The 19443-nt window shown below is 39.0% G+C and overlaps 1 protein-coding gene across 1 annotated transcript; it reads left to right on the forward strand.

Moving 5' to 3' along the window:
• The first annotated feature begins 2782 nt into the window (after positions 1-2782).
• Positions 2783-15704, forward strand: LOC133517474 (uncharacterized). The gene is made up of 4 exons (XM_061850805.1): positions 2783-3630; positions 13568-13702; positions 14117-14214; positions 14739-15704. The coding sequence occupies exons 1-4, from the start codon at positions 3229-3231 to the stop codon at positions 14968-14970; spliced, it is 867 nt and encodes a 288-aa protein (XP_061706789.1). The 5' UTR covers positions 2783-3228; the 3' UTR covers positions 14971-15704.
• Positions 15705-19443: the final 3739 nt, after the last annotated feature.

Here is a 19443-nt window from a genome sequence, read left to right on the forward strand (position 1 = left end):
ACACAAACAAAACAAATGTCTATTCGAACACGTCACAACTACATACAACAGGTGACTAACTTAAGTTTTTTACCTATAACACATTGTTACTGGTGGAATCTCAATGGGGACCGTACGCGTTGGAGGGTCGGCCATCTTTTGGCCTGAATCGGAACCATAAACATGCACATGTACACGTTACGTGTTTTTCTTGTGCATAGTAGGTTCTGCCATCTTGTGGGCTACATCGGAACAAAAAACATCACATTTACGCCTCGCGCCAAAAATCTGACAGCTCCTGTGCTGCCTCCTACAGTTCATGCACGCTCCCCATACAATTTGAGACTCCGGTACTGTTAAAAGATCTTTCGGTAGATGTCGCTATACGCCACCCCAAAGGCGTGTATACATAAAGGGAAGGAATGGAAAGATTTGCGAGATCCTGGCAGGTTTCCGTAGCTCAATTGGTTAAGAGCAAAGCACGGATTGCGGAGGTTGCGGGTTCAAGTCTTGCCGGAAGCGTAACTTTTTTCATTTTTTCCTTTAATATAAAATTTGTAGTATCGCTCGCAGACGTGTCTGCTTGTTAATAAATTACTTTAGTATGGGTTAGCACATTGTTACTGGTGAAATCTCAATACAATTTGAGACTCCGGTGTAGTGTTGTGAATTTAAGCTTCGAGGCGTAAACTACAAGACTCGAGTCGCGACTGCTGAGTCTAGAAGCCTCGAACCTTGAAGCCTCGACCATATAAGCCTCAATTTATAAGTTCGCGTTGCTGCTTACAATCAGAGAAACCTCGAGTCTTTAGGCCTCAAGCTTTAAAGCCTTCTAAGCTTTGAAGGTTTAAGTCTATAAGGTTTGGAGCATTTAAGTCTTAAAAGCTTCTAACAAATTAGATCAATCTATGCCATATTTGATAGTTATACAGGGTGCCCGTGAGGAACCCGAGCGATTTAAACAGTGTAATCCTGAGGTCAATAAAATTAAAAAATATTATACAAATTTTTGTGAAATGGGGGAAAAAAGAAAAAAAATATTTGGAGTTTATCGCATTTTTGTTCGTAAAATATCAATTAGAGTGGATAAACAATATCTCTAAACGTAAAGTTGCTATACGCCACCCCAAAGGCGTGTATACATAAAGGGAAGGAATGAAAAGATATGCGAGGTCCTTTTTATTTATTTTTATTTATTTATTTAGGATCACCAACAGACAATATATCAGAGAAAAAATAATCTGTAGCTTACATAACATTAAGGGTAGATGTTTGTCCAATTATAGGTAACCACAGCTTATTCCAGTATCTTAGGATAAACAATATAAGTACAGTAAGACATTTAGACTTAAGCTATTAATAAATAAAATTTAACTAAAATTTAACAAACTTCAAAAGACTTTTGATAGGCTTCCGTAGCTCAATTGGTTAAGAGCAACGCACGGATTGCGGAGGTTGCGGGTTCAAGTCTTGCCGGAAGCGTAACTTTTTCCATTTTTTCCTTTAATATAAAATTTATGAAATGAACGTTTGAAAGAGGGAAAACAGAAGAAAAGTAGCCGTACAAGATATTTATCTTTTGGGAACAAAGTTCAGACGCAATAGAATATTGACGTCTACTACAGTCCACAGAGCATATAATCACTACTCATTTCAAAATGTCCTCTGCACGGCTAGCATATGATGGGCGCGACAGTCGACAAGCGAGAAAACGCCGCGACATAGAGCTTTCTCGCGAATCGCTACCGATTCGCGAGAAACGCGCTGTCTCGCGGACAAATGTCAAAGCGACATAATTTTGTGGTATGACAGTTCCACGCGAGATACTCTCGAAACTTGTAGCACAAGTGCACTATGGGAGAGAAAATATCCCGCGTTTCAACGTCAAAAGGAGAGAAACTGTCTTCGAGGCTAGAGGGTCGCGAGAAGCATATTTTGTCGAGGTTTTGTTGAATTTGGTCCTATAAGAATACTACAACACTTTTCTGTGTAAGTTTAATATGGATCCTGAGTTTTATGATTTGTGTGTTAGCTAGGTAGGTAAGGTGTACGTGGTATCGCTTCATAACATACCTATTAAGATACCTATATCTATATCATGCCGCTAATAACAAAATTTCTGACAATTTTTTATTTTTTGATTATGTATGTATGTAGGTATGTATATATTTTATTGTACATAGAAATAAAAACACGAAAAGCTTACGACAGACCATATTGTGTACAGTCAGCTGCAAAAATATGTATCGAGAGAATCGTCTCATAAATATGGTACTACGCTCTTACTACACTGGAATAAGATGCTATGGGACATATTTTTGAGTAAGATGTGTACACCCATATTTTTACACTTGACTGTACGTAAAGGGAAGCACGCAGTAATAACAGTCTACGTACACTTAAGACGTGCGCTTTATTGAAAAGTTCAGAAGTAGAATACTGGTAGTAGTGATTATATGCTCTTTGGAATACTTGAGAAAAAATCTAATCATAGACAGCGCACTTCACTACGTCAATAACGCCTAGGTTCTTAGCTACTCTAGCGCTACTCTGGAGAGATATGGAACTATTATTTATAGCTGACAGCTGTAGCAGGAGTTTCTGTTCCTTGCCTCTACCTTCCTTAATACTAAATATTATGGAGCTTTGCTCGGTTATATATTGTAATATGTTGGTGTATAGGTGATAATCTTAACTACATTTTTTACTAAATTAAACTTGTCTAAAACAATAAAAATTAAAAAAATATATATAAACTTGAACATATAAAAAAAAAACAAAAGTTAGTCACCGGGCGAGATTCGAACCCGTAACACTCTTTTAGCAGTCCGCGTCTTAACCCGCTGGACCAGACGGACAGTGGCCGGTGACACGAAATTAGCGACCATATTCTGCGTCGAAAGAAAAACGCATGAAAACTCGAAAACACGCGTTTTCCCAAACATAAGACTAATCTACATAGATTGTATACCCCCAAAAACCCCCATATACCAAATTTCAGCGAAATCGTTAGAGCCGTTACCGAGATCACAGAAATATATATATACAAGAATTGCTCGTTTAAAGGTATAAGATATGTATATTCATGGGTCCTAAAATGCTGTCACTAAAGAGTAGGCTGTCACCAGAACGTAGTGATTTTATGCTCTTTGGCTTGCACGTCATTGTTGCGTTGTCGATTGCAATATTGACACGTACATAAACAATAATTTCATAAGTATATTTACATTGTGTCTAAGTATTTTTGTTATGTCGTTAGATGATTATCAAGTACATAATATCTACCGATACACGAGGAAAACATACAAACAGAATAGGAACTGTCCGCGGGATTGTACTCTTGACAATTCACGGGAAGATGGAACCGTAGATCTACCTGAGAATTCTAAAGAAGACGTTGATTTTATAGATCATTCACCTAGAAGCGACGATTATGCTTTGGTCACTCCTGAGTGCCTCTACGACTTGGATACACAGAGAGACGTGACTAGCATTCTGCATAAAAAATGTCCAGTAATAACCTTGGCTCAGCAACAACTTTTGAAGGTTCTTGATGAGACTAACCATATGTTATCCCTAGTCCCTGAAGAAAATTGCAGGTCTAGTAACAATGTTATTCAGTCTATAATGAACGAACGAAAGAAATACCTACTTATCTAAATCGGTGTACCAAATATTGAGGACTTATTTATGTCCCCGATTAAGAGAGATTTCATATTATCTGATCCGATAGCGGATATAAGTAAAATGGTTAACAAGTTGACGCTTCCGATAATTTCAGGCACATCAGACCGTTGGTTGTCGGGACGATAATTTTTGTTTGTGTGCGTATATGATCGAGCATGCACTGGTGTCGTTTTAGGAGGCTTATAAAATATAAGTAGATCTCCCTGCACTGGTCTGATTGAGTTGGAAATCAAGACCAGCGGTGGCAGCATGGTTACATTTTCATCACTTGTCACTATGTCCGTCACTTTCGCGCTTACATACTTGTTAGAACGTGACAGGCATGATGACGAATGATAAAGAGCCGACCATCTCAGCCCTACTGAGGGTGTGCGGAAGGACTTTTAATACAAAACAGGGGTCAATAAAGTTCGCCTACTTTAACTTTCTCCTTTTAAGGGTTCCGTACCAAGAAGGTACAAAAGGAACCCTTATGGTGCGAATCTGTCCGTCCGTCTGCTGCGTCCGTCTGTCTGTTTGTCTGTCACGTCGCTAAATATCTCGCGAGAACCACTTAAGCTATCGATTTAAAATTAGGAATATAGTTAGGTATGAACAAACGCTAACCTAGACACATTGAAAGTATTATTTTTTATTATTATAACTATGGAAAATGCCCAATATGAAGAGGGGCAAAATTTCAAAGTCTAGTGACTAGGTCAAGTGGGGTATCATTTGAGAGAACGTACATTCCAAAACATTTTTTTTTTTTTTTTTGATACAGGAAAAAAAATGATTTATGAAGGAAAATGTGAAAAAATATTAACATTACTATAAATTTTACAGGAAAAATATAATCAGACCTCTATCTTGGTAACTTTTTTTTAATTAACAAAAACCTTTCCGACTTCAGTTTGCAATTTAACCAACTTTACGTGTGTTTATTTCACCTAAAATTTCTATGAGATTACATAAATACATGTTTTTTAACCCATTATAGCCTAGCGGTGCCGTTCGGCACCCGATTTCATACGTTCATATTTTCGCGCCACGAGCGCTTCTAAAGCGAGTAACGAACGACGAAGGCCGATGATTGTCTATCGATACGGTGCTAGAGGGAGATAGTTAATAGTTTTTCAACACACTTGCTCAAAACGACGTTTTTATTCCACCGATTTTTGGCTCATAAATGTAAAAAAAAGCGGCCAAGTGCGAGTCGGACTCGCCCATGAAGGGTTCCGTACCATTAATGACGTATTAAAAAAACTACTTACTAGATCTGGTTCAAACCAATTTTCGGTGGAAGTTTGCATGGTAATATATATCATATATTTTTTTAGATTTTTCATTCTGTTATTTTAGAAGTTACAGGGAGGGGGGGACACCCTTTTTTTTCACTTTGGAAGTGTCTCTCGCGCAAACTATTCAGTTTAGAAAAAAAATTATATTAGAAACCTCAATATCATTTTTAAAGACCTATCCATAGATACCCCACACGTATGGGTTTGATTAAAAAAGATTTTTTGAGTTTCAGTTCTAAGTATGGGGAACCCCCGAAATTTATTGGTTTTTTTTTCTATTTTTGTGTAAACATCTTAATGCGGTTCATAGAATACATCTACTTACCAAATTTGAACAGTATAGCTCTTATAGTTTCGGAAAAAAGTGGCTGTGACATAATCGGACAGACAGACGGACATGACGAATCTATAAGGGTTCCGTTTTTTGCCATTTGGCTACGGAACCCTAAAAATCGCTTCTAACAGAATGCGCAAACATGGAGTCACGGGAGAGGCTTAATAGCCTAGTGTGACCCACAATAATTATGTAAATGTCTCTGACTGATTAAAAAAAAAAAACATTTTACTTACTTTACTTTAAGTACAACGTTTTGCCGTTTCGGATCAATCTAGCTAGTCGTTTTAAAATGAGAGCTAGAGAGAGAGATAACTAAGTTTGTATGGAGAAATTGAAGAACCGAGCTTGCTGCGGATTCATAAGCATCTCGGCCGCTCCGATATAATGAAGGCGTTTAGGTATTAATACAGGGTGATTCATCAGACGTGAGCAGGACTAAGCCTACACAATCAGTAAATGTTAATAAACCGTTCATCATCATATTTAAGTAAAACAATCTTGCTTTATTTCTGTTATTTAACTTTTTGGGAAGGACAAATTTGATAATCTACAATCATGGACACCCTACAACACTTAATTAAGAAAGATAAAACCTCTTTAACCGTTATGACAGTAGTTTGATTATGAAGAAAACAAAATGTCACACTTGAGTGAGATACGATTTTTCAAAAGTAACCAGACTCCGATGACATTCAATTGTCACTTGTTATGGATAAAACAAAGAGGGTGACCATACATGGCGTAAATAAATTAAAACATTTTTTTTGAACAGTAAAAAATAAAAGAACGTTAATCTCACAAATACTGGTACGAAACAGTTGCTTATAACTTACTGAATGCTCAAGCTTGATCCTGCTCACGTCTCCTGAATCAACCTGTATACCTAAACGCCTATACATAGATATAAATTCTATTATAGTTAGTAGTTATCTAATGACCAATATACCTACTACGTGCAACATCAGGAAAAAGCCCCTCAAATTCCTGCTGGTAATCATTTGTTGCAGGCATTATTGCCTAGTTACCGTAAAACGCTGCAACTTTGCCTGGATTTTGACGTTTTTTTCTTATATCTGTGAACCTATTTTTCATTATGAGTTTCATGAGTATTAGTCGGAAAACATACCCTATGCCTTACCAGATAACACTCAAATCTCATTACCTAATCATACTGTATTTCCGATTTACAAGCAATCAAAGTGGCAGGCAAAGTTGTAGGCCTAAGACGTAACTTTGCCTAGACGGATATCTCCATAAATAATGTGTTGCTATTTGCAATAATATTTACTCTTGTGCATGAGACATTATGCTTGTCCCTGACAGTCAAATTATGGCCATAAGCTATAACCGGGGACGGTTAATAAGGGTCCTGTGTTTTACGCGAAAACAGCCGTAAGGGAAAAGAACACTCACTGGGAAAACTATGAGGTCGCGCGCACGTTGCATCTCAAACGCATGCCGGAAACGAACTATTGATATGGCGCACGCGAGGTGATTGAGTGATTGATTTAGAGTGAATGTGATGAATGGTGAGTGTATGAAGATTAAGGGGTTCACAGACGTGTGTATGGTGAAGGTGTGTCTACACGTCTGTGTGGAATTGTAGGTTAGGGCGGTGCTACAGGCTCCCCCTTCGGGCCATGGGGACGTCCTCGCCCATGGGCCGACTCACAGGTTGCTTCTTGCGTGGTCTTCCTCTCTTCTTCTCACCAGCTGCAGGTGTAGTAGGAGTGACAGGTGTGCGCTTGGGCGGTCTACCTCTCTTCCGTTGTGGCATGACGGGTTCTGCGGGTTCATCACCACTCTTCTGATGGTATGTTGTCAAGTCTGATACATGATATTTACCAACAGTTTCACCATTGTTTGTTATTAAGTAGGTAGTCGGACTGACTACCTTTGATATAATGTATGGTCCGTCACGTCGAGGTGCAAATTTGTTAGTTATGCCTTTTGTTTGGTTACTTAAAACGTGTGTTTTCAAGAGGACCTTGTCTCCAATGTTAAAATTTTCATGAGGTCTACGCCTTTGGTCTGCATAGATCTTTCTGCGATCCTGTTGTTGGAGATTGTGTTCTTGGGCTTCGGCGAGGTTGTCACTGAGTCTCAACAGGTAGGGCGTTATCTGGGGTATAAAATTCTCAGCTTGGATAACTGCCCGTAGATCATGCTTATTCTCTATGGGTGATCGCATCTCTCTCCCGAAGGCGAGGTAAGCAGGCGACTTTGCGGTGCTTTGGGTGACAGCACTATTCATGGCAAAGCGTACAGCAGGTAGGGCACTCGGCCACTTGGTGTGGTTCCCCTCAACTATGATGGCAAGTTGACTCTTGAGGTCTCTGTTCTTTCTCTCTACTGGGTTTGCTTCTGGATGGTAAAGAGGTATCAGATTCTGCTGAACTCCTAAGGTGTGCATAACTTTCTGCATGACCTGGGACACAAACTGCACGCCATTGTCAGATATCACTCTCCTGGGAAATCCATATCTGAGGAAGACTTCTTCAACCAGGGTTCTGGCGCAAGCTTCTGCTGTTGCTGTAGTCAATGGGAAGAGCTCAACCCACTTAGTCGCAGTATCCTCTATAATGAAAATCCATCGTTCTTCTTTTTCCCCAGTAGGTAAAGGCCCAAATAGGTCCATTGCGAGAACCTCAAATCTCTGAGCTGGTACAGGGGTCTGCAGTAACCCTGCAGGCTTCAAGTTGGATGGTTTGTAGCGCTGGCACTCATTACAATCTCGTACATATTCTGTGATATATCTCTTCATACCGGGGAAGTAATACCTTTTACTTACTCGCTGGTATGTTCTTTCAACTCCCATGTGTCCGGCTGTAGGAGCATCATGTAGTTCCTTTAGGATCTCCTTTCTCATGGACTGTGGTATGACTAGCTGAGGGTCGTCACTCTCGACGTCAGGGTTAAAGTGGTATAGCACTCCCTGTGACATATAGTAGCCTCTCTCAGTCCAGCGTGTAGCAGCCTCTATGTTGTCGTTTTCAAAGTCCCTGGCAATCTTCCAGATTTCTGGGTCCTCTGCTTGTGCGCTCCGTAGGTCTGTAGGTGACATGTGTGGTATATCTACTATGACGGTGCATAGGTTACAGGCATCTTTAGTAATATCATCACACACAGGTCTGCTCAGGGTGTCAGCAACAACATTCTTACTTCCGGGTTGGTACTCAATTTTCAAGTTGTAAGCCTGTATCTTCAGAGCCCATCGCGCGAGGCGCCCTGTAGGCGTCTTGAGGGTTAAAATCCATCGTAAAGGTTGGTGATCAGTGACGAGGACAACTTCTGAGCCTTCAATATATCCACGGAACTTGTCAAGGGCCCACACGGCTGCTAGAGCTTCACGTTCTGTGGTCGTGTAATTCCGTTCGGCGCTCGTAAGTAGTCTGCTCGCATATTCTACAGGTCGCTCGTCGTAGCCTTCCCCTTGAAGCAGGACCGCTCCTAAGGCGTATGCACTCGCATCAACTCTGAGAATAAAACGCAAAGTATAATCAACCTGCCGTAAGATTGGGGCAGATGCCAGACGTTTTTTCAACTCCTTGAACGCGTTGGCTTGATCTTCTCCCCAGATCCAGTTCTGGTTCTTTTTTAGTAACATTGTTAGTGGTCTTGCTATCTTGGCGAAATCTGGTATGAATTTCCGAAACCAGGAGCAAGTCTGGATGAAGGTCTTCAAATGTTTGTCATTGTGTGGTTCCTTCATCTCGTTGACGGCCTTAGTTTTCTCACTATCAGGTTGTATTCCATCAGCTGACAGAATGTGTCCGAGGTATTTCACCGATTCACATGCAAATGTGCTCTTTTCTCTGTTCACACGCAGCTTGAACAGTTTGAGTCTCTGAAATACAGCCTCAATATCTTCGAGGTGTTTCTCAAAACTGTCTGAGAGGATCAGGACATCATCAAGGTAGGCCAGTATTGTCACTTTGGGGAGGTTGGAACGAAATCTGTCCACTAGTCTTTGGAATGTCGATCCAGAGTTTCGGAGACCCATTGGCATCCGCTTGAAGCGGTACATCCCGAGTGGAGTCACAAATGAAGTTTTATCACGATCTTCTACTGCCACTGGTACTTGCCAATATCCAGCACGAAGGTCCAAAGCGGATATGTATTTAAACTTGCCGGTTCCATGTAAAATGTCATCTACTCTTGGTAGTGGGTATCGATCGGGCTTGGTTACCGCATTCAGCTTTCTGTAGTCAATGCAAACTCTTATGCTGTTGTCTCTCTTTGGTACCAGTACTACAGGAGCAGACCATGGAGATTCGCACTCCTCAATGATATCATCTTCCAGCATCTTCTCCAGTTCCACTCGCAGAGCTTCTTTCTTAGGTTCTGGTAATCTGTAAGGTGGCACAGAGATTGGCTGTATATTTTTATTGATCAACTCAATATGATGGACGGCATAAGTAGTTGGTTCTCCCCCTAGATTGAAAGTATCCCGATAACGGTCAAGGAGTGAAGACAACTTGTCCCGTTGTTCACTATTGAGTGTAGTGCCTTCATTATCACGAAGTGCCTGAGATGTCTCAATAGGTTTGCATGCAGCTATGGCTACTGTTTCATCTTCATACTGCAGTTCATACTGAATGTCCGGTTCACCTCTAAAGCTCCAGGTATGGTTATCAAAATCAGTCTTCAGTCCTGATCTGAATATGAAATCCATACCTAACAAAGTTTCATTATCAGTAGCGTCGGGGAAGATTATAAAACTCATAGGTATAGGTTTACTTTTTAAGACAACAATAGTGTCTATGGAGAGTATCTCTTCTACTACGGATCGACCTTTAGCATACTTAATATTTAAAGTGGAAGGGGTAAATGACTTACCACAGTTCTTCATTAATTTGTATAGACTTTCACCTGCAACACTCCTCTTCGCGCCCGTGTCGACGACTGCACGACCTTCGCGTCCACAGACGGTAATGGGAAGAATAGGTCGTGGCCTGTCAGCTTGTTGTCTCAGTAGAAGGTAGTCGCTTGGTGTAAGTGTATCTGTGTGTGTGTATATCTCGCGCGCGCACATATCGACAGGCGTCGTAGCCTCCGTCGTAGCAGATGGATCCTCCGTAGAGAATGCGCAGAATGCAACACTCGTGCCGCTCCCCGCAGCGCCGGAGTCTTGCTTGCATCGCGGGCAGTTGGCGCGTATCACGCCGGGGGTTCCACATCCGTAACACGAGAACTTTTCACTTTTTGCAATGTCACTATTGTCGGTAGGAGTAACCGCCGTATCAGAACGTTTCGCGAGTAGCCATTTGCAATTATCTTTATTATGTCCGAATAACTTGCAATAATTACAAAAACGACTTGGTTTTGGTTTCGTACTAGAGTTCGTATCGTTCGGCACTTTATTTTCGCTTGTAGCACTTTGTCGCGTAAAGGTTTTTTGTTTTAATTGTTTACTATCGGAAAACGTGGTATTTGTTGACTTATTTTCGGGATTTCGGTCGTTAACGTTATTTCCTACATGTCGAGTGACAGATCGGCCATTGACAGCGTTGACGTTGACGTTTGGCACATTCGCGGACGTCGTTCCATTCGTCTCGTTCATTTCGGCCAATGAATCTTCGACCGATCGAGTTTTCCGTAGTAGATCGTTGAACGATGTGACGCTTTCGCGAGGGACTCGTTTCCGGATCCGCCGGTTTAACAAGCCATAGACAATGTCGATTTGAATGGTTTCCTCTAACGAATATGGCAGCTGAGCTATCAATGCACGAGTTTTACATATAAAAATTTCTGTCTTTTCGTCATTTTGTTCTTCTCGAAATATCTCTCGAAATATGAGGAAAGGTGCTTTCCGTTTGCCAAATGCATGTTGTAGGTCGGCAATGGCCTCGTTCCACGTTTTGACGTTTTTACGAACACCATTCCACCACGTTGCCGCGAGACCGGTGAATAAAAATGACAATCCGCGTAATGCATTTTCATCGGATATATTAGCACAATCTTTGTATGTCTGAATACCATCGATAAAAACCTCTAAGGCGTCTTCAACGGATTCTTCAGCTCCGCTAAAGCTGAGTTTGCAACCGGCAAAATGTCTGTCACGTTGATGCGTTGTAGCCTGAGTCGCCGTCACTAACTTCTCACACAATTCGTTGTGTGATTGTTGCATTTGTTGCAACAACATAGTTAGGTATTCTTGTGGCATCGTCAAATTAAAAGATGGCTCCGGTGTAGCTGACGTCGAAGATGTTTTAATCTTCGCACCGTTTTCGGTATTAAGATCAGCGGCAGCCATGTCTTTTTTGGGTGGCATCTCGCACGCGATTTCTACTCACTACACTATCTCACAACACAATCCGAACGCTGGGCGCCACGTATAACCGGGGACGGTTAATAAGGGTCCTGTGTTTTACGCGAAAACAGCCGTAAGGGAAAAGAACACTCACTGGGAAAACTATGAGGTCGCGCGCACGTTGCATCTCAAACGCATGCCGGAAACGAACTATTGATATGGCGCACGCGAGGTGATTGAGTGATTGATTTAGAGTGAATGTGATGAATGGTGAGTGTATGAAGATTAAGGGGTTCACAGACGTGTGTATGGTGAAGGTGTGTCTACACGTCTGTGTGGAATTGTAGGTTAGGGCGGTGCTACAAAGCTTAATACTTTTTTTTTCACATGCAATAGGTAAAGTTGTAGCAGGTTCCACAAACTTTCTATACAAAAATATCGTTAACTGTAGGGTTGTGCCAAAAAAATATTATTATTAAAAAAATCTATTTATATTGTTAGTTACAAAATAATCAACAAACAAATGTAATATATTGTTGTTTGATTTCTTTTTCTTTTAGTATTTAATAATTTGAACTTATTTTAATTTTTTTATTACAAGTTGCATTGCAGATACACTATTTTGCTAATTTTCAGTGCATTATTATAGTGTAAAGTTCTATTTCATTGTAAAGTTCTAATCACCCATCACCTTAATAAGTATGTCAAACACCTCAATTGGTCGCTAATAAGTGGTTGAAAATTGATTGTAAACATACAACATAATTATAATACAATAAATATACAATTGCAAGTAACTACAATAAAAATATAATAACAGATTGCAATAAGTTTTTTTTATAATTTTCATTTTAATACCCATAAGTTTTTTTTGTTAACGTTAGTTTATTAGTGCATTGTCAGCAGATCTACATAGGTACCCACACAGAAAGTCGGTGAAAATCGACTTGCAAAATTTGACTTAAACAAACAAACATTGCAAGTCAATAAAAAGCTTGTTATAAATAAACTAATTTAAGCAGTTTAGGCAAGCTTATTTTTACTCTTTTCTGTACATTTATAAAATTCAGCTAGTGACAGCCCTAGACCCAGGCAAAATTGTGTCATTCAAGTTTCCAAAACACTGCCCAATATTGCCTAGTACGTTATTATGCTGAAATCATGTCCTTTTCTTGAAAATATTAAACTTACGGGAAATAGACAGTCTTTACTTACCCTGGGACGTTACCACTTCTCAAAAAAACACCTTTTTCGTGGATAAAAATTCAAAAGTTGCGAGACACTAAAAAAATGTTGCCACTCACGCCGACTTATGATACGTAACTGGCGGAGCAACAATGGAGTTACCATTGTAAAAATATGAAATATGTGTTGCCAGAATAATGAAAATTACTATCAAATGGTAAAAAACAAGAAAAAACTAAGCAAATTCGAGAGATCGTAATTGAAATCAAATAGGCAAAATTGAGCTTAAATGGCAAAGTTGCAGCATTTTACGGTACCACAAATACGAGGGGCGTTCAATATAAAATGAGAATGAGATGCAAACTCTTTAAATATTAGGAAAGTAAATACTGGCCGGTAAAGCTAAATCTACCTAGCTGATTGCCATGAAAAAAAAAACTGTTTTTTGTTTTAAAAAAATACGGCGATTTCTTTGCGATGCTATAGGGCACCCTACAGTTCATGCTCGCTGCATGAACTGTAGGAGGCAGCACAGGAGCCGTCAGATTTTTGGCGCGAGGCGTAAATATGATGTTTTTTGTTCCGATGTAGCCCACAAGATGGCAGAACCTAATATGCACAAGAAAACACGTGACGTGTACATGTGCATGTTTATGGTTCCGATTCAGCCCACAAGATGGCAGACCCTCCAACGCGCACGGTCCCTATTGAGTACTTTAGCGAAAATGGAGAAAATTGAACTGCGCGCCGTTATCAAATACTTGTTTGAAATTTTTTTTTACGGATTAAGTCAATTTAGATTTACGGGACACTTCTAATGGTCTAATGGTCCTCCGTATTCGACAGTCGCACGTTGGTGCGCCGAATTTAGATGTGGAAGAACAACGACCATGGATGACCCCCGCTCCGGAGCCCTACTACAACAGTATCACCAGCTACACACACCGTCCCCCAAACGACGGCCAATTGACCACCCCACCGGTCGGTGGGGCAGCGACCCGCCACAGCCGCCGCAGCCGAAAGGCGGTAGCGGCCCCTCATACCCCCCTGACGGGGGGTATCGACAGATTTCCAGTCCAGACTACAACAGTAACTGAAGAAATTGTGAAAAAAGTCGCAAACTTAGTTTTGGCGGATCGTCGTGTCACGGTTCGTTTCATTGCTAAGAATGTAAAGATTTCAACGGGGAGCATGCATAATATTTTACATAAACGCTTGGGTATGAAAAAGGTATCGTTATGTACCCAGAATGCTTACTGATACGCAAAAACAAACTGTCGAGATTTGTCAAGAAGCTTTGGACCTGATACAGTAAGACCAGGAACTTTTTTGACGCGATTTATAACAATGGACGAAATATGGCTCCATTATTACGACCATAAAACGAAACTGCAGTCTATGCAGTACTTGGAAAAGGCCATCATCTCCAACTCCGAAGAAATTCAAGATGGGCCCATCTGGCGGAAAGGTCATGGGCTCTGTTTTTTGGGATGGTAAAGGGGTCGTAATGATTGAGTATCTCGAGCTGGAGCTACTATTACGGGCACTTTATATGCCAAACAATTAGCAACATTGCGCAATGAGATCTGCGAAAAACGGCGAGGTAAACTCTCGAATATTGCGTTGTACCATCAAGAAAATGCACCGGCACACAAGTCTGCCTTTGCAATGGCTGCAATTCGTGATGCTGGGTTCGATATCCTTAAGCATCCTCCGTATTCACCAGACCTCGCCCCTAGTGATTTCTACCTATTTCCGAGATTTAAGGAATACCTAAGAGGCAAGAAATTTGAAAACGAAGACGCGGTAGTCGCTGCAGTACAAGTTTTTTTAAGTACTCAAGATGAAACCTTTTTTAGAAATGAAATTGTCGAAAAATAAAATAACATTTAATAAAAGTTGTATATAATAACATACTCATTCTCACTTTTTATTGAATGCCCCTCGTACCATGGTAGTAGGAAAAACCATCTTCCAATAGCAGCATTACAAATCTTTATTAATTTCTAATTTGCAGTGGACTAATTCGCTACGTATGTGTATGCAAGGATGCAATCTTATGGCAAAACAAAGCAAACTTTGTTCTGGGAGTCCTAACTTGTATGGTGTTCCTCACCGGTATACTGTTTGGAGCGGCAACATGCGGCACTCACTACGGAAAATTCAATAATCCAATACTCAACTGTATAGACAACTATTTTATTTCTGACAGTTTAAGTACTGAAGAAACTTTCAACTGTATTACGTAAGAATTATTCCGTATTTTTAAATAAATAAAAATATTTTGTTATAGATAAGTAAATTGTAATCTGAATATTATTGAATTTGATTCAAGTATTACTGTATTAGTTTTATTTAAATATTCGATGAAATAAACCACACTAAGTATGTTATTACATAATAGTTATTTACGATACAAGAGCGAAAAATAGGAAATTCTTATTCACACGTGTATTGTTTTACAGTAGGCACAGTCGCCTGAAGAGAAAAGTGACCCCCTGCATAAAAATTTGGGTTACTCCCACTAGCTACCACCAAGTTGTCACCAGTGGTAGCTACTGGGATTTTTTTCCCACCTTTTACCACTGGTAATTAGTTTCCCAGTAGTTACTAGCAAAATTTGGTTAGCGTTCAATACTAGTAAAAACAGTATAAATATAAAGTGATTTAAATAAATAATTAATTATAAGTTAATTAGTTGTTCCTTTAATTATAAGTCGATTACTGTTTCAGTAAACTGCCTTAAAAGTGACAAAAAAATCGGCCTTTGACTGATTTGTTTGTTCTTTGGTATAATTTTGACGTTATTTATTGAAAGGGACTTTATTGTCGATGGCACTTACGCCATTATCAACGATGGTGCTATATATATACAACGCTGCGCTACGCGCTACAAAAGACCCAGGTTTCATAGGTAACGTCACAATTAATTCAATTTACAAATTAATAACATAAACAATATCAAGTTTTATGATGTTGTGACATTTCTCTCATTTCTGACTTGAGTGACAGCAGTAACAAAGATAATAACTTTATGGAAAATGTAAACATTTATGGTTATTTTCCGCTACTGTAGTTAAAATAAGTTTTATTTAAAAATACAAAAAATACAGTTAAAGTTAGTTTTATGATAAAATACAGTAAACTTAAATAACAAATAAATAAACTAACTAAACTAGGTACCTATATTATAAAACTTAAAATAAAAACTTATAAATAAAAAATGCTCCCCAGGTCGTCACTATGTGTTATGGTGCCCAGAAGACTGGCAGCGTTACCCCTTTGGATGGCCAGACTCAGTCTCTGACCGAAGTAGCTGCCAGCCCTCTGGTCACCAGAGGCATCCACAAAAATATTTATTATAAGTACCTAAAAATAAATAAAAAAATAAAATTTTAACAACATTGATTGAATTGCTATCGTAATAGTTAACACGTAATGTAACCCCATGCATGTTGTAGGACTGTTATCACCTTCTTGGCTTCTTGGTGAATTGGCAACTGGTAAGCCAAGTACAGTACAGTAAAATTGTCATCGCGCGAGCGCGGGCGGGCCGGGCTGTTAGACCATCGGTTGAACAAAAATGGGTTTCGATAATATTAAAGTTTTTTCTTTTTTGATATGTCATTGGGAGTATGTTAAATAATACTTTGGTAAAAAGTTAGAAATTTTAAGGTTGAGCTTTCGGTTATATTTAAATATTTTAAATTTTGCTAATAACTAAGTAAATATAGAATTAAAGTTACAGAAAACTTTAGCATATCGAATAACACTTCAATTTATGTACAATTTTCAGTTTTTAGAAATCTGGAACAGCTGCTTTCTGGTAAACGTAAAAACACGAGTTATTTTGTAAATATAGAATTAGAGTTGCTGATATTGCAAAATTACGATATTATCGATCAACTTAGTATTCTAGTAAAAAGTTAGACATGTAGACAATGTGCTTGTCTAGATATTGATTTCAGGCTAAGCAGTATAGCTAATATTGAATTAAAGTTTGTAGAGTTAATAATAATCGATCATCAACAATGATCTCAGTTACTAAACAAAAATTTAGAAATATAAAATCACGGCGACACTCATTACTGATATGTATGCATTCCTTGCTTATATAAATACGTTACGTTTCAAACGCGCGGCAAGTTTGCGCGCGCCGCGCGCTGTGGCAGGAGGCAGCGAACAACGGTAGTGGGGAGCGGGGTGCCCTTGACTGCGTCTACGGTCCATCAAAAAAATTCAAATTAATAGCAATAGAAAATTGTTATTTTGTTGTTACTATAATAGGTATTGCCCGCGGTTTCGTTCACGTAGAATTCGTTATCGCGTTACATGAATATTATTTATTTATTTAAACTTTATTGCACAAACAAAAAAAAAAACACAAATGGCGGACTTAATGCCAAAAGGCATTCTCTACCAGTCAACCATTGGGTCAAATAGAGACAAAAAAAACACATTCTCATACAGATGACCACCCTTCCTTGTACCATTTTAAAAGCCAGTTGCAGCTTTTCTTTCCCGATTTTTTTCAGATGTTTGGACTTGGTATTTTCCTCGCGATAGTTATTTGTTTTAAGGGGAATGTTGTTGTTAACCGCTAATGCTAATATTGATAACCGATAGTTATATAGAGATACGTTATAAGGTATATGCACCCTCATGTTATTTATTTCTGATAAGAAATAAATGTAAGACAAAATTCACAGTGATACATTTCAAGTAGGTTGCCTTGTAAGATTGCGTACGGATAGTTTTTTTGTTTGTTATTTCATCGTATGATATATCAAATGAAAGCTTATTTGAAAGTTGCCGTATTAAAAAGTTGGTCCAGTTAATGGTCGCCTAGATTAACCGATTTTTAAATAAAATGTACCTAGGCAACCATGGACTGGACCAACTTGTTAAAAAGGCAACCTAGTACAGTTAGTAATATAGTACCTGGGCGACCGAGCTTTGCTCGGTTATAACTATTTATTGTAATATGGTGGTGATAATCTACATAAACTTAAAAAGTAAAATGTGAACTGACAATTATTATTATTTACAATCGATTTTAACCTTACAGCACTTGTCACAGAGTAACGCCATCTATTGTCGATTTCTCTAATTACATAGGTCATTTTTTTTACTAAATTAAACTTGTGTAAAACAATAAAAATTAAAAAATTATATATAAACTTGAACATATAAAAAAAACAAAAGTTAGTCACCGGGCGAGATTCGAACCCGTAACACTCGTTTAGCAGTCCGCGTCTTAACCCGCTGGACCAGACGGACAGTGGCCGGCAATACGAAATTAGTGCCCATATTCTGCGTCGAAAGAAAAACACATGAAAACTCGAAAACACGCGTTTTCCCAAACATAAGACTAATCTAGATAGATTGTATACCCCCAAAAACCCCTATATACCAAATTTCAGCGAAATCGTTAGAGCCGTTTCCGAGATCACAGAAATATAATTATATATATATATACAAGAATTGCTCGTTTAAAGGTATAAGATAAAATAACTTTTCTTTTGATATATCATGTGACGTTTTCGTTTACACACTAAAAGCACAGTGTAAAAAGTAACAGTGGGCCGACGCCTTTGATGTTTGCGTAAATGCCGACACCGCTCAAGGTCTCCGTACCTACCTAGGGTTATCACAGACTTACACAACTGCCCAAAAGAGGATGGAAATGTTTTTAGTTTTCATGTTGTATGATGTATGTGTACTAATTTTACAAATGACGTCCATTTTGGAAATAAAGATGGCGGACGTCACTTTTTTGAAAAAGTCGTCATGGGTGTTGTTTTCTGGGTTTTTAGGGGTGTGGATTTCAAAAATGGCATCTATTTTGCAAATAAATATGGCGGACGCTACTTTTTGAAATGGGTGTCGATGTGTGTAGCCGTGATATCAACCACCTTTAATTCTAAAATGGTCTCTATTTTTGAAATCTGCACCAACAAGAACCGCCAAAATTGACGTCATTTTTGTAATTGGAACCCCGAGGAACCTCGGAGATGACACCCATATCGATTTTTAAGAAAAAATAATGTCCGCCATCTTGGATTTCAAAATAGACGTCATTTTCGTAATCGGAATCCCGAGGAACCTCGGATATGACACCCATATCGACTTTTAAGAAAAAATAATTTCCGCCATCTTGGATTTCAAAATGAACGTCATTTTCGTAATCGGATCCCCGAGGAACCTCGGAGATGACACCCATATCGATTTTTAAGAAAAATTAATGTCCGCCATCTTGGATTTCAAAATGAACGTCATTTTCGTAATCGGAACCCCGAGGAACCTCGGAGATGACACTCATATCGATTTTTAATAAAAATTAATGTCCGCCATCTTGGATTTCAAAATAGACGTCATTTTCGTAATCGGAATCCCGAGGAACCTCGGATATGACACCCATATCGATTTTTAAGAAAAAATTATGTTCGCCATCTTGGATTGCAAAATTTACGTCATTTTCGTAATCGGAACCTAGAAGAACCTCGGAGATGACACCCATACCGATTTTTAAGAAAAATGAATGTCCGCCATCTTGGGTTCCATAATGGATGTCATTTTCGTAATCGGCACCCTGAGGACTTTCAAAAATAATGAAAACATCAAATACTACATGATACATATACAAACAGAAGCAAGAAACAATTTCTTGCTTTTTAAAGTCTAAAACTACTCATAATTTCTTAAAATAAGTTATAAAACAT

Source organism: Cydia pomonella, chromosome 4 (genome assembly GCF_033807575.1).
Source record: "Cydia pomonella isolate Wapato2018A chromosome 4, ilCydPomo1, whole genome shotgun sequence".
NCBI classification, from domain to species: domain Eukaryota; kingdom Metazoa; phylum Arthropoda; class Insecta; order Lepidoptera; family Tortricidae; genus Cydia; species Cydia pomonella.

Coding starts and splice junctions, on each gene's coding strand:
- LOC133517474 (XM_061850805.1), top strand. CDS start 3,229: ATGTCGTTAGATGATTATCAAGTACATAATATCTACCGATACACGAGG. Junction 13,703..14,116: donor GCCAATTGACCACCCCACCG/GTCGGTGGGGCA, acceptor ACGAAACTGCAG/TCTATGCAGTACTTGGAAAA. Junction 14,215..14,738: donor GGGCTCTGTTTTTTGGGATG/GTAAAGGGGTCG, acceptor TCTAATTTGCAG/TGGACTAATTCGCTACGTAT.